The sequence below is a fragment of the Apis laboriosa genome, unplaced genomic scaffold, assembly GCF_014066325.1.
Source record: "Apis laboriosa isolate Shangri-la unplaced genomic scaffold, ASM1406632v1 scaffold9_cov152, whole genome shotgun sequence".
In the NCBI taxonomy this organism is placed as follows: Eukaryota; Metazoa; Arthropoda; class Insecta; order Hymenoptera; family Apidae; genus Apis; species Apis laboriosa.
In genome coordinates, this window is record NW_025224966.1 from 184,222 (window position 1) to 197,343 (window position 13,122).

The window sequence follows — 13,122 nt, forward strand, 5'->3', positions numbered from 1 at the left end:
GGTCGATCGCTCGAACGTGTTAATATAATTTTTTTCGAGCGTTGCGACGATGTTGAACTTTGGATCGAAATTGCGAGCGAATCGATCGATCCGTTTTGTTTCGTCACTTTTCGTATTCGTTTTTTTTTTTTTTTTTTTTTTTTTTTTTTTTTGTTTTTTCGACGGAATTTTTAGAACTTGTTAGACGTAACGGAAAAAAGTGATTCCCAGCCAGGTACACGTGCGTGTATACATATAACGATGAAATAATTAGAAAATAGATATGTCGTATTTTGTATAAAAGAAAGAAAAGGAAAAAAAAAAAAAAAGAAAAAGGACAACTCTGTACAAAGACTCTTCTGTGAGCCCCGCCACCCCAACGATTCGCTTCACGGCGAATCTTAAATAAATGAATTTTTTTAGGAATTTGATAAATTTGTGTTTATTTTATATATATATATATATATTCTCGAAAGCTAAAAGGTAAAAAAACGAAATCTCGAAAACGGGGAAATAGATGGGGAAGAAAGAAGCGTACGATACAACGGGTGTATCTCGTATAAATCTTGCACCTTGTAATACAACACGTTGAGCTTTACAAGTATATTCACACGTAGTCTTTCAAGTATTTTTTTTTTTTTTTTTTTTTCGATAAATTCTTTCTCTCTATTTGTCTCCCTTTTCGGGTTATTAGTGCAAAGCGCTCGCTCTCTCTCTCTCTCTCTCTCTTTCTCTCTTTCTCTCTCTTTCTCTCTCTCTCTCTCTCTCTTTCTATTCTAGCTATACGCTATCCGATCGTAAATAATAAACTCAACGTTGATGCGTGAGAATTCGTGTTATCGCAAACTTTGAAAAAAAAAAAGGAAACGATCGAACGGAAATACCATTCGATCGCTCGAGAACGGAAATAAGCGAGGAACGCGTTCAACGGAAAAAACAGCGAGAAAGCCGCGAAAATTATTCCAACTATTTCTCGATGGAAAAAAAAAAAAAAAAAAAAAAAAAAAAAAAAAAAAAAATCATTCAATCGAATGTTTTTCAAGCGACGAAAAGCTCACTACGAAGCACTATTTATCCAGTTAATTTGTACATTTAAACAGTCTCTACGAGAGAACACGTATCGACCTACGTTTCTAGTGCCTAAAATTAGCGAACCCTTTTTCAGAATTCTTCTATAACGATGTATCGTAAGTAATTCAAATGGCATGTCCAGTCTTAAAACTGCTCTTTCACGAGCGCTTCTATATCGTCTTTTCTTTTTTTTTTTTTTTTTTTTTTTTTTTTTTTTTTTTCTTTTTTTTTCGGATGTGTGTTACAAAGTCGGCAAACAGTAATACCTCGAAATACAAATTGGCCCAAGGATCATCAATCGAAAACACAGAGGCAGAATCGTAGATGCGGTACCTTCGTCAGATATCTCGGGATTAAAAATGTTTCTCGAATTTTAAACTGGTCGTATCGTATCGACAGCCGAGAGATTTCTGTGCACCGATCTACACTTGTCCATGGTCCACAAGTGAAATTCGGTACGTTAGAAGCTAAGAAAAAAAAAAGAAAAAAAAAAAAAAAAAAAAAAGGAACCTACTTTATCTTTCAAAATGTCGTCGACTACGACGTGTATTGGTAGTGTTGAACGATGTTATTATCTCTTATCGAACGTTAACCGCTGACATATCGGCACACGTTTTGTATAATCGTATAATTAATTACATCGTGTTACTCATAGCTAGACGATTCGTATCACGAATTTCTAACGCTACGCAAAACAGTTTGTTTGTTTTTTTTTTTTTTTTTTTTCACATATTCTTCCAAGTATTTCGTCAACGATCGATCGGATATTGATAGAAGGGACATCGATCATGCGTCATAAAGTCATCGTGGCGCCATGCAACCTTTCACTCATTGTCTGTTCGATAACGAAGAAAAAGAAGAGGAAGAAGAAGAAGAAGGTTTCTCGAATAATTAAACGTTTCGTAAAATTCGTATCATCGACTCACACATCGTAAAAAAGATTTTGTGGCAGTACAACGATCGGTCACGAAAAATATATATATATATATATATTTTTTTTTCTTCTTTTTTTTCTTTTTATTTTTTTTTTTTTTTTCTTACCAGGCAATGAGTAAACGTTGCCCTACGCTCGACAAAACTCGGAAAAGAAATTGAATTCTACTTTCGGATGGCACATGCCACGTTAAAATAAGGCACCACGTCCGACGCTGTTCACGCGATCGTTCGATATTTTCATAGTGCACAACAAAAATCCATGATCTCGCGATATACATACATGTTTTTTTTTTTTTGTTTCTTTTTCTTTTTCTTTTTCTTTTTTTTTTTTTCTCCTCCTCTCAACTCGCTCGAAGAAGCCACTACAAAAGTTATTGCTACGCTCGCATAGCACTAAACGACGATAAATCGCGTAGCGCACTCCTCGATATTGACTTTACTTATTTGATATTCGTTTTTTTTTGAGACAGCAGTGCCGTAATTCTTTACAACACTCGGAGAGAAATAGAGTAGAAAAACATTTCTTTTTTTTTTTTCCTTCTCGATGAACTGTTTCTTTTTTGATCCCCGCGATGAACGCGTCGCATTCTCTCTCTCTCTCTCTCTCTCTTTAGATGATGGTGTAACTTAAAGCTAAACTATGTTTTCGTAGCGAAGCCACAGGTCAAACTGTCTCTTCCGTCACGCTCCTCGGTATCTGCAACACGCTGATGCTGAAACGAAACAACAAGATCGAAATGATGACGCCCCACGTGCTAGCTAACGTGCTCGATTCGAAGCGGCACTTTTTAACAAAGCGTGATGAGCTCGATGAGTATATATATATATAGATGTATGTATGTATGTATACGCAGTGGAAGATGATGGAAGGTAATCGCATGACGGACGAACGAACGTTGTACGAAACGTGGTTGGTCGACCGATGCACAGAATTATTCTCACGCGATTAATTTCAATTTTAATAATGATAACGATTCCTTTCTCGCGTTGTACAGGAGTGTTCGTAGTGCAATTCGAAACAACTTTCGTCGATACGAAAGTGCGCGAATCCCTTCACGATTTAAACGCAATGCGATTCACAACGGTCGAGTCCAGCGAAAGCAATTCGCTTCGTTACGCGAAGATCGAGAGGTCGAAAAATTACGAGAAGGATCGTTGTGATTGCGCTTGCTACGAAAAAATTTCTTTTCCTTTTTCTTATATTCACTCACGGACGATGACGTGAAATGGTTGAAGAGAGAATGAAGAGAAACGTTTCTACGTACCGTGAGGTGAATGCCTGGTGTATCGAATTATTTTGCAAATCTTTTTCTTTTCTTTTCTTTTTTTGCGATAGGAAAGCGACGAGTGAGAGAAACGAAGGAAAATCGCGATCTTACAAAGTGATAGCCTAGCCCTACCAACAAGCTTGTTTACTTGGCGACGCCGGCTATCCTCGTGTCGTCTTGCATCTCGACGACGATGGTGTCGGGATCGGGTACCCTGTTTGCGGAAATGCATCCGTTCGCGATCGTTGTGGGCAAAACGGTTTCCGACTGAAACGGAAATCACATGAACGATATTACACCTCTGTTTCCGTTCCCCAAGCGTAAATAAATAAGCGTATCCGTCCGCTTCGTTTTTCGTATCGATCGATCATACTTGATAGGCTGCCGCATCCAGCGCCATCAATTCCTTTTTCGACAACTGCTCGACCACAGCGGCGGCGTAGCAATCGCCCAACATGTTGTTCGTGGTACGAATGCGATCCCTGAACCACGTGAAAAGGAGAGAGAGAGAAAAAAAAAAAAAAAAAAGAAAACATTGGATGAGCGATCGAATTTTATTTAGGAAAAGTGATAACGGGACTTACGTTACTTACACGAACCAATCGATGGTGAACAAAAGGGAGACGTTGTAAACGGGGGCGTTGATGGCGCTCAACACCACCAGAAGGAGGACCAAAGCGGCGCTTGGGACTGACGCCGATGACACGGACGCAGCGGTGGAGGTCAAACTTGAACGAAAGAGAAAGAAGGGAACGAATTAAACATCTCGATCTTAAACACCTCTCTGACAAAATGATAAAACACAAGAAGAGAAAGAAAAAGTATTGTTTACTCACATAACCGTTATGATTTCACCGAAGCCCAAAGCGATCCCGTGCATCTGGGCGATGAATATGCTTGCCACTGCCACGAACAACGCCGTCCCGTCCATGTTAATATTGCAACCGATCGGTAGAACGAATCTGGTCACTCTAGGATCGACTCGAAGTTTGTCCGTCATCAGGCGAAAAGTGACGGGAAGTGCGGCAGCCCTGTACAAAACTACATTAGGGAGAATCGAGGAAAACGCGGTCGAGTCGAGTGAAGATTAGTAGAAAGATTATTTCTGCGTGCTGCGTAGCCGGTGTCCATGGAGGAGTGGGTCATTCTGGCATAATAGTATTAGTAGTAGCAGTATAACAACGTGATTACGACGTTAATAATAACGTTAATGATTCTTTTTTTCTCTCTCTCTCTCTCTCTCTCTCTCTCTCTCTCCGTATCGTATACGTACGATACGAGACGTGGAACATCGAGACGTGGAATGAGATGGATGAAGCGAGCGAAATCGAACGGAATCGGATGGAGGAAGTTCTCGAAGAGAGCACGCGCCGTTACATATACATATATACATATATATATATATATATATATATATATATATATATATATATATATATCGATTACGTCGATTGATAGAGCGTTCGGTGGACAAACGATTCGTTTGTTCATGGGCGGAAAGGTTTTACTTTTTCTTTCTTTCTTTCTTTCTTTTCTTTTCTTTTCTTTTCTTTTCTTATCTTTTTTCTATTCTTTATAGAGAGACTAACGACCAGAATGACCGCGTCGATACGAACTGAAAATCAACCAGGGTTAATCAACTCAGTGTGTCGATGGAAGACGGCCTCCCGCATCACCATCGCATCTCTCGGGGAGGGAGGGGAAAAAAAGCTTTTTAAAATCCTGCAACAGACAATCGCATGTACCTTCATGTCGCGGCCATCGATTACTTACCAAGGCCACCCTCGGTCTCTGAACCACCTGCAAAAGGCCGCGTGCAGCGCGTGTTCTAATACATCATCATGATATTCATACAGTCTCTGTTCAGATACGCTAAGAGCTGTATCTCTCAGTCACAGTGTGTATCACGCACAGTTGTGTACGCTCTCTTCTGGAAAAAGTTAATCCACATAGAAAATAAGTTGAATTAGATATTGGCGTTGCAGGGGCGTGTTTTTTTTTTTTTTTTTTTTTTTTTTTTTTTTTTTTTTTTTTTTTTTCGATCTTGATCGCGCCGCGATGATGGGACGGAAAAGGTTTGCAAAGAAGAAGCGAGCGATTGCAAACGCTGTTTAAACGCGATTCCCTTCTCTGTCCCACGATGCATCGGACGGAACGGGAGGGAGGGGGAGGAAGAAGGGGAAGGAAGGAAGGAAGGAGGAAGGGGGATGGGAGGAGATTTTTGAGATTTTTCATCTCGGGGGATGGTTAAGCTTCTTTCGGATGGACAAACTGAAAAAATGATCGTTGCTTCGCGTGATCCGCGGGTAATGAAACGGTCGAACAAAAATATATTATCGTATGATCGTGGTTCGGGTGAGTTCTGGCCAGTTCTGGACGGCGCCGGCAAACCTGGAAGAGCGGGCTCGACACGAGCAATCAATATTTTTTTCAGCTTTCCTCTCTCTCTCTCTTAAAATTCGTGGAAATTATTTTTTCCAAGCGGCGTATGTAAGTGGATGAAACGTTACGTGCTACGTTTCCACGATTTCGTCCTCCTCTCTGCCCCGACTACTGCTCTTCTGTTCTGAAGACAGAAGTAAGAGGGGCAGAAGAAGATTCGGATCGGAAGCTTTTCGAAATCTTCCAACGCCAACGATCAGTCCAGGTGACACGGAGTCAGCTGATTTCCGGTTATATAAAAAATCACATCTCTATCTCTCTTTCTCTCTCTCTCTCTTTCTCTCTGTCGGTAGTCTCATTTCGTCCCGAGTGTCATCGAAATTTCGGTGAACGGGGTGAAGGAGGAGGGGGGGGAGATTAAACTAAACGAAACGAAAGAATTTCGTTTCGAAGCCGAAAGTTCGTGATCGTGCGCTACGAAAGAAAGAACCGGGAGTATCCGCATCCTAAGTGCCACCCGGAACTGCATACCTCTCTCCCTTTCTCTCTTTCTCTCTCTCTATCTTTCTTTCTTTCTCTCTCTCTTATTGGTCACGAACAGTTCCCCCCGCGAGCAACGCAGAAACATTAAAGAGAAAACGTGTAGTAGTAGAAAAAGGGATTTCGAAGAGGGATCGAATGAAAGAAGGGAGAAGATGGGATACGTTCGACAACGGGTCTTAACGTTGTCGAACGGCAATGGACGAATCTAGGGGAAATAGCGTGTGTGTGGGGGATCAAGGCCTCGCAACGCCTCCTCTCGGCTAGCTGAAACATATTGTCTCTATCAATCGATTCGGACCATGCGTCCACCTGTTTCTCTCGAGTCTTGATCGCCTCTTTTTCTTTTTTTTCAATTTCTTCGACGACGCGATGTAAAAAGGGGTTGGGTGGGGGAGAAAAAAAAAAAAAAGAAGGAAAGGAAGAAGGAGACAAGTTGAGCAGGGGAGCGGGGAAATTAAAAATTTTCGCGATGAACCCAAGAGTCGGAGAAAAGATTGGAGAAATAAATGACGATGACGACCGAGGCCATGTGAGGTGGGCGATATGTGGGTAACTCTGAAGGTCGGGCTGTGTTCGAAGATCGACGACTCACGTTGATGCCATGGCGAAGGCGGTGAGTGTACCCTGGGCGAGGCCGGCGTAGAATTTAAAGGGGTTCTTTCTCACGAAGGCCAAATAGATCAGCTGCATGATCACCAGCTGATAGAAAAACACACCGATCACGATCGTGACGATGAACCAGGCGAGCTGCGACATCACCAACGCCAAGTCGGCTACGCCCAATATTTTCCCAGCTATCACCGATGTTATGCCCACAGGTGTCATCCTGCGTGCGAATTAATTCGGTATTGTATCGTATTATTCCATATACCCGAGAAATTATTTTATATTCTTACTCACCACATCACCGTAGACACCATTCTCATGATCACTTCGAACACAGCTTTGAAGAAGTCGATCACGATCTGGCCTTTCTCCCCGAGAGTGCCCAAGAATGTGCCGAACACCAGGCAAAAGAAAACAATGCCCAGAGTGTTTGTCCCGCTTCTGTATTGCGTCACTCTCATCAATTCCTCGTCACCGAGAACGTCCGAGGATATCGAAACCGTCGAGGTGAGGTTCTGGAAGGGCGGCGTTTTTGGAACGTATACCGTGTGTGCCTGCCAAGGGAAACATTCCATTCTTTGTTTCAAAAGTTCTTATTCTTCTATTCACCGCAAAAAGAAAAGATGCGTACCTGCTGAAAAGCTGCTTGGAATATATTATCCGGAAACATATTTCTGTAACATATATATATATATATTTTTTTATAATAAGCAATCGATCGATAGATAGGTTTATCGACGATATACGGCGTATATAATTCCATTAGCGGATGGCATGCATGCATAGCGAGCAAGCGTTGCTTAAACGGACTGGCAAATAAAGTACTCGTATATACCCGATCGATATATTTTATTTTTGTCATCCTAGAGGATAGATGGATAGATATGGATATAGATATCCTGCCACACGGAGAAGTTCACCGGTGGTGAAATCGCGACGACCTTAATTCTCCTCTTCGATAACCGTGGATACGTAATAATTTATAACGTTGCGTGTAAACGAGGGGGAAACGCTGTTGGCGTATCGAACCACGCTATTAACGATCGTTCCCCAGAGTATTGTCGCCCAGAGTATTTGATTTTGTTATCCTTCCCTTGTTCAGGAGAGGAAGGGGAGCGTAGGAATCGACGAGAAACGATCGAAAATGAAGGGAAGTAAGGAGAGGAGCGGAGGGAAGGGAGAGGCGCGATATATCCCTAAGGAGAAGAGTGGAACGAGTCAAGCGTTGCTCGTCCCACGTCGAGCAAAGGATTCTACTTTTATCCGTAGGAAAATTCCGGAACGGCTCGTGTCCCCTCAACGTGTCGACGCAAAAGCACGGAAATAACGAGCGAGCTGTGATCGATCGCGGTTTATCGAAAGAGCAAGAGCGCGCCGCGATTCTCGGGGGAGGGGGAGGGAGGGGGAGGAAAATGTAATACCACCTTCCCAAATCGAGAAGGCTGTCCAAGATGTTCACGGCCCTTCCATTGTGCGAGGTCGCGATCGATTTTCTAATTCCAGGATTACCCGGATGAATGAGCAGAACCAGGACAACACCGAGGACAGCGTTCAACAAGGAGGAGAGTATAAAGTACACCAAAGTTCGGACGGCGATCATCCCGTTCATCCTCGCGTTCAAACTCGCCGAGCCTGAAAATTATCCGTCAAAAACTTGATTCCATTCCGATCTTATTCCTTTTTTTTTTTTTTTCTTCCCCAATTTTTATTTACTCCCCTTTTCCTCCGTATAACGCATAAAGTTACGTATAATTACCCGATATAAGGCTGGCAATCACCAGTGGTAAGATCATTAACTTTAACAACCTCATGAAGAGCTCTCCGGGATAACTGATTAACATAACTGCGTCATCGCCGAGGCCCAAGGGTCGTAAACCGAACCCTGAAAAAAATAACGAGATTACCGCACACTACTACTGCTACCACTACTACTACTACTACTACTACTAATACTAATACTACTACTACTACCTATGACTTCTAGAAGGCTTAAGGCTATTCAAGGTGAACGTGATGAAGTAACGTAATCGGGGGGATCGAAAACGAGTTCACCTTCTGAAATTCTTATCTGTGAGGAAAAAGAAGAAAGAAAAAAGAAAAAAGAGGGAGAAATTATATCCATACAACAGCGAGCGACGAGGTTAAACGTAATAAAAGATACGCACAAGTGGTGTGTATCTAGAAGTGGACGATAAAATTGTTGGCAACGACAAGTTTGATAAACGAGAATAACTTTGTAAATTGTCGTCGATCGTCTATAGACGGCACGAAATTATAAAAGAAAAGGGAAGGGGGGGGGGGAGGGAATTGCTTTATCGATGGCCGTATAAATAAATAAATAGGAATTTAAAAATGTAATTCGAACGTACGATTTTGCGTCGTCGATTCGAAGGAGATTTGCCTCCTGTGGCAATTAAAAGTCCAGAAAAAAGAAAAATGTTGTACAACTCGGGAAAAGGAGGGGGTAAAAGAAAAAGAAAAAAGGAAGAAAATATTATCTTACGTACGAAAGAGCTTATTCTTTCGGCTTCGGAAAGACACTTAGTTAGTTAATTAGATGAGACTTTGGAAGGAAACCTCTCGCCAATAATTGGTAACTTTCTAACAGGATAATACAGTCACGTTTTACGTAACGTACGTTAATTTCAAAGGGAGATCGTTTCCTTCGATGATGCTCTCTCTCTCGAAGCTTATTAAATCCGTATATATATATATATATATATATATATATATATATGTTCCTTCCCGATTGTCAATTTTACGGCGATCAATCTCTCGAGGAAACGTCATCGAACGTTTACGTATCGATCGAACGATTACGAAGCCCCGATCGTTAAATAACGCGCACACAGCGATCACTTATTAACTTATTATCCGCGACATTTGGACACGTGACGTTTCCGCGACGAGAGGAACAAAAGAAAGGGAGAAGGAAAGAAAGAGGAAAAAAGAAAACGAGCTCCGTCCACGATTACGCGATCGATCGACGATGGAAAAAGTTGGATCGAACCTCGACCTTGGCACCCTTTTCCATAATGGACGAAAGCGTAGGGGATGCTTTTGGCATGGTACTATCGTACTTGTCCAGAATATATCACGTTTGTAACGTATATACCTTCTACTCAACCCATTCTTCGTATCTCTCTCTCTCTCTCTCTCTCTATATATATATATATATGTATATATATATATATATACATCGAGTATTCACGGATGAAAAAGTCCCTGAACCTGGGGCGCACTTTGTCGAACGAAAAGTCGATCGAAAGTTTTCTCTGTCGCGTAACCGATCGACATTTACTCGACATATCGCGATATTAATAAATGGGGTGAACGCGTGAAAAGAAGAAAAAAAAGGGGGTAATTAACGAGACGTTTGATGAACGAGATGTTTGGAAAGGGGATTACTCACCGAGCACGACGCCGAAGAGGACACCGGAAAGGGTAACTATGAGAAGAAGATTCTCCCGCATGAATTTTCTGGTGTCGGCGGTCACCTTACGGGGACCCTGAGAGGCCGACACGTCCTGGCCATCCATCTTGGCGAACAAGTACTCGGAGAACCGAGCCGAGGACTTCTCCTCCATTTCACTAGGCCGCCAGCAAGCGGCGTAGATGGTGGTGGTGGTGGTGGAGCCGGTCGCGCACGAGGAGGCCGATCCTCTGGGCGATCGCCCCGCCGATTCTGCCAAGTTCCCTTCTCGCGATCTCTCGCGGTTAACGGCGGGGCCCCGGCAACACCACAACGACCACGGGTTGCCGTTTTGGGGGTGTTTCGGAAAATCCGTGCGGAACGAGTAATCACCACGCGCTCCCACCGGACGTTCCAATAGGCTGCCGCCCTTCCGAGAGCCCTTCGGCGCAGAGATCTTACCGATATCGGCACCCGATTCGACGTTGCTTCGAGTCAAGTTGCCACCGATCGATGATCGCGTTGCTTCCTTCTCGATACCCTCCTCGCGTTACTCTCTCTCTCTCTCTCTCTCTCTCTCTCTCCCTTCGGCTCGCGATCAAACTCCTCCAGCAATTTCTTCCACCGGATTCGCACTCTCTTCCCTTTCCTCTTCTCTTTCCCCTCGACTTACTTCCTCGTTAATCGCGAACCCGAGCCCGGAACGTCTGGAAGAAAGGAGCGATCGATGTTGCCGCTTCGGAGGTCACCGGTCTCCTCGAGTTGATTCAGCCCGAACGTTCGCGTTGTTGCACAGGGTCAGTTACCTTTCCGAGCGGTAGCACCTTGCACCTTGGGCCGATATAGCCGCCTGGCGTGCACCGGATAGCTCGCGGGTCGCGTGACTTTCCTTTGTAAAACGAGGAGAGAATCGATCGGCGAGGTGAGCGGGTAAGCGGTTAAAAAGAGAACATCGAGAGCGGAAAACTATCCGGATGAATTTCGATGCTCGCCGTTTCGGATCTCGATGCTTCTATCGCGAAGGATGAGCCCCAACTGGCCGGTTACTAGCGGATATATACGTATTGATTTGCCGGGACTCCCTCTTTCTCCCGGCGACCCCTAGCCCGCTCCTTTCGATTCAACACGCATGCGCGACAACGCAACACGGTGGCTAAGTCGGTCGTCGGAAACGGAGGATTGTGTATAGTGACACCGATCGTATTGTCTATACGTGGCGAGCAACGTGAGTCGAAGGGGAACGATACAAAGGAATCGGGATAGGAAAAGGGATAGAGAAAGAGAGAGAGAGGAGAGAGAGAGAGAGAGGCCTTTGATACCCCAACGAGCCAAGACTCGTACGTATGACGCTTCGTATGATGCTCGGGGGAGGGGAGGGAATACTTTGTCCGACGTATGAGAGAGCAACGCGTAGACGTACGTCTTTTATCCTTGAAAAATAAATAACTCGATCTTCCTTCGATTCTTTTAATTCTTTTTTTAACCAAACGCGATCTCGAAAATTAAAGTACGAGTATTCCTCTCTCTCTCTCCTTCCCCTTCCTTTCTCTCCCTCCCTCCTGGTAAAATTTTTCCAATCAATCGATCGATTTTCAAACGGGATTGTATTTATTATCCGTTGCGCGAATGGAACATTGTGAACTCGATAAATGTCCGACCGAGAACGAACCGAATCTACTTGTGCCCGACCGCAGTAGCTTCTACTACTGAGGATGGAGCAAGTAATTGTTACCAACAACAAGAGATGGAAGCACCGCACTTTATTGTTCGTTGTCGACCGGATTCAATCCGTATCGACCGCTTCGATAATTGAACGTTACATTTTTTAATAGCGATGATGTTTTTTAATAGCGAAGAGGAGAAACGATTCTTTCGTGATCGAAACTCGTCGATCGTCCGAAGAAAATTTGAAACAAAAATTCGTAAAACGCGTATACAATGTAAACATAATGTAAACATAATGTATATTACATATAGCATACGTAAAACCGAAAGTATAAAATATAAACGTTACGAAAGAATCGCTTACGTGTTTTTATCGCGTTAAGCCCTTAGGAAGGGATCGTTGAATAATAGAAAGGAGTTCTCGTGCTCGAGATCGTTTAATCGATTACAAAGAGAGTCTTGACTCGGCTATCGCGTAATTAACGCGGAACCCTATCGAATTCTACGAAGATATGCGACGAGAGAAAAATCGTAATACGAACACGCGCTTCATCTCACGGCGTGCCGACGGAAAATTCGCAGCGGAATGAATAGCGTTTATAATTCTCGATCCAGAACGTCCTTTACGTCTCGTTGCAGATCCAAGAACCTCATTAGGGAGGAAGGGAAGGATTCAATTTGTAGGGCGAGCCGATGAGAGATATCGAGAGATACGAGCAAGTCAATTCTCGGAATTTAATTTTCACGTCATGCTCGAATGCTCGCATACGTGTGCCGGGATAAAGTTGGGCGAAAGTCGGAACACCGTCTTAACGAACCTGTAACATACTACGACAACTCTTCGAGAGATACATACATATATATATATATATATATGTATGTATCTATACGGGCAAGTATATATACAATATGTATATATATATATATATATATATATATATATGTATGTGTGTGTATGTTTCCTTGATTAGAAGCAATGGATGATCGCTTTACGCTACTCGATCCAATTTTTTTTCCAGGGAAAAGATAAGATCCGATCGATTCAGGGATTATCGTTACGTACGTAACGAGTCGTAAATGGAATCTAACGTGTAACATAACGTGTGTATATATAATATGTAAATTTAATTTAGCCAGACGCGTTCAAACTTAATAATCGATCGGCGATGACGCTCTAGTTTCATATTTGCATCGTATTGTCGTGACCATAATGCGAGTCCCTATTGTTTACTCGGGAACTAGCAAATCGGTTTAACGAGC

General features: G+C 43.0%; 1 protein-coding gene across 3 annotated transcripts; it reads right to left on the reverse strand.

Annotated features, from left to right (window-relative positions):
* Nucleotides 1-539: 539 nt before the first annotated feature.
* LOC122719837 (excitatory amino acid transporter) lies at nucleotides 540-10,734 on the reverse strand. Of its 3 annotated transcripts, none has more exons than XR_006347687.1 (11): nucleotides 10,198-10,512; nucleotides 8,542-8,667; nucleotides 8,210-8,417; nucleotides 7,417-7,459; nucleotides 7,080-7,339; nucleotides 6,772-7,005; nucleotides 4,091-4,285; nucleotides 3,848-3,982; nucleotides 3,628-3,736; nucleotides 3,252-3,521; nucleotides 540-2,699 (listed from the first exon to the last, which is right to left on the reverse strand). XR_006347687.1 is itself a non-coding variant. In XM_043946045.1 (11 exons), exons 1-11 carry the CDS (start codon nucleotides 10,370-10,372, stop codon nucleotides 2,651-2,653), a joined length of 1,653 nt encoding a protein of 550 aa, XP_043801980.1. In that variant the 5' UTR covers nucleotides 10,373-10,734; the 3' UTR covers nucleotides 540-2,650. The 3 variants fall into 3 exon arrangements, 2 of the variants coding, with proteins under 2 accessions (XP_043801980.1, XP_043801979.1); XM_043946045.1 differs by having other exon boundaries at nucleotides 3,403-3,521; nucleotides 10,198-10,734; XM_043946044.1 differs by having other exon boundaries at nucleotides 3,387-3,521.
* Nucleotides 10,735-13,122: the final 2,388 nt, after the last annotated feature.

Excerpts from the sequence above, each read along its gene's own strand:
- LOC122719837 (XM_043946045.1), bottom strand. The coding sequence starts at position 10,372 with ATGGAGGAGAAGTCCTCGGCTCGGTTCTCCGAGTACTTGTTCGCCAAG. Across the intron at positions 8,418-8,541 it reads GATTGCCAGCCTTATATCGG|GCTCGGCGAGTTTGAACGCG; the intron begins GTAATTATACGT and ends GATAATTTTCAG. Across the intron at positions 4,286-6,771 it reads GCCTTCGCCATGGCATCAAC|GGCTGCCGCACTTCCCGTCA; the intron begins GTGAGTCGTCGA and ends AGTTTTGTACAG.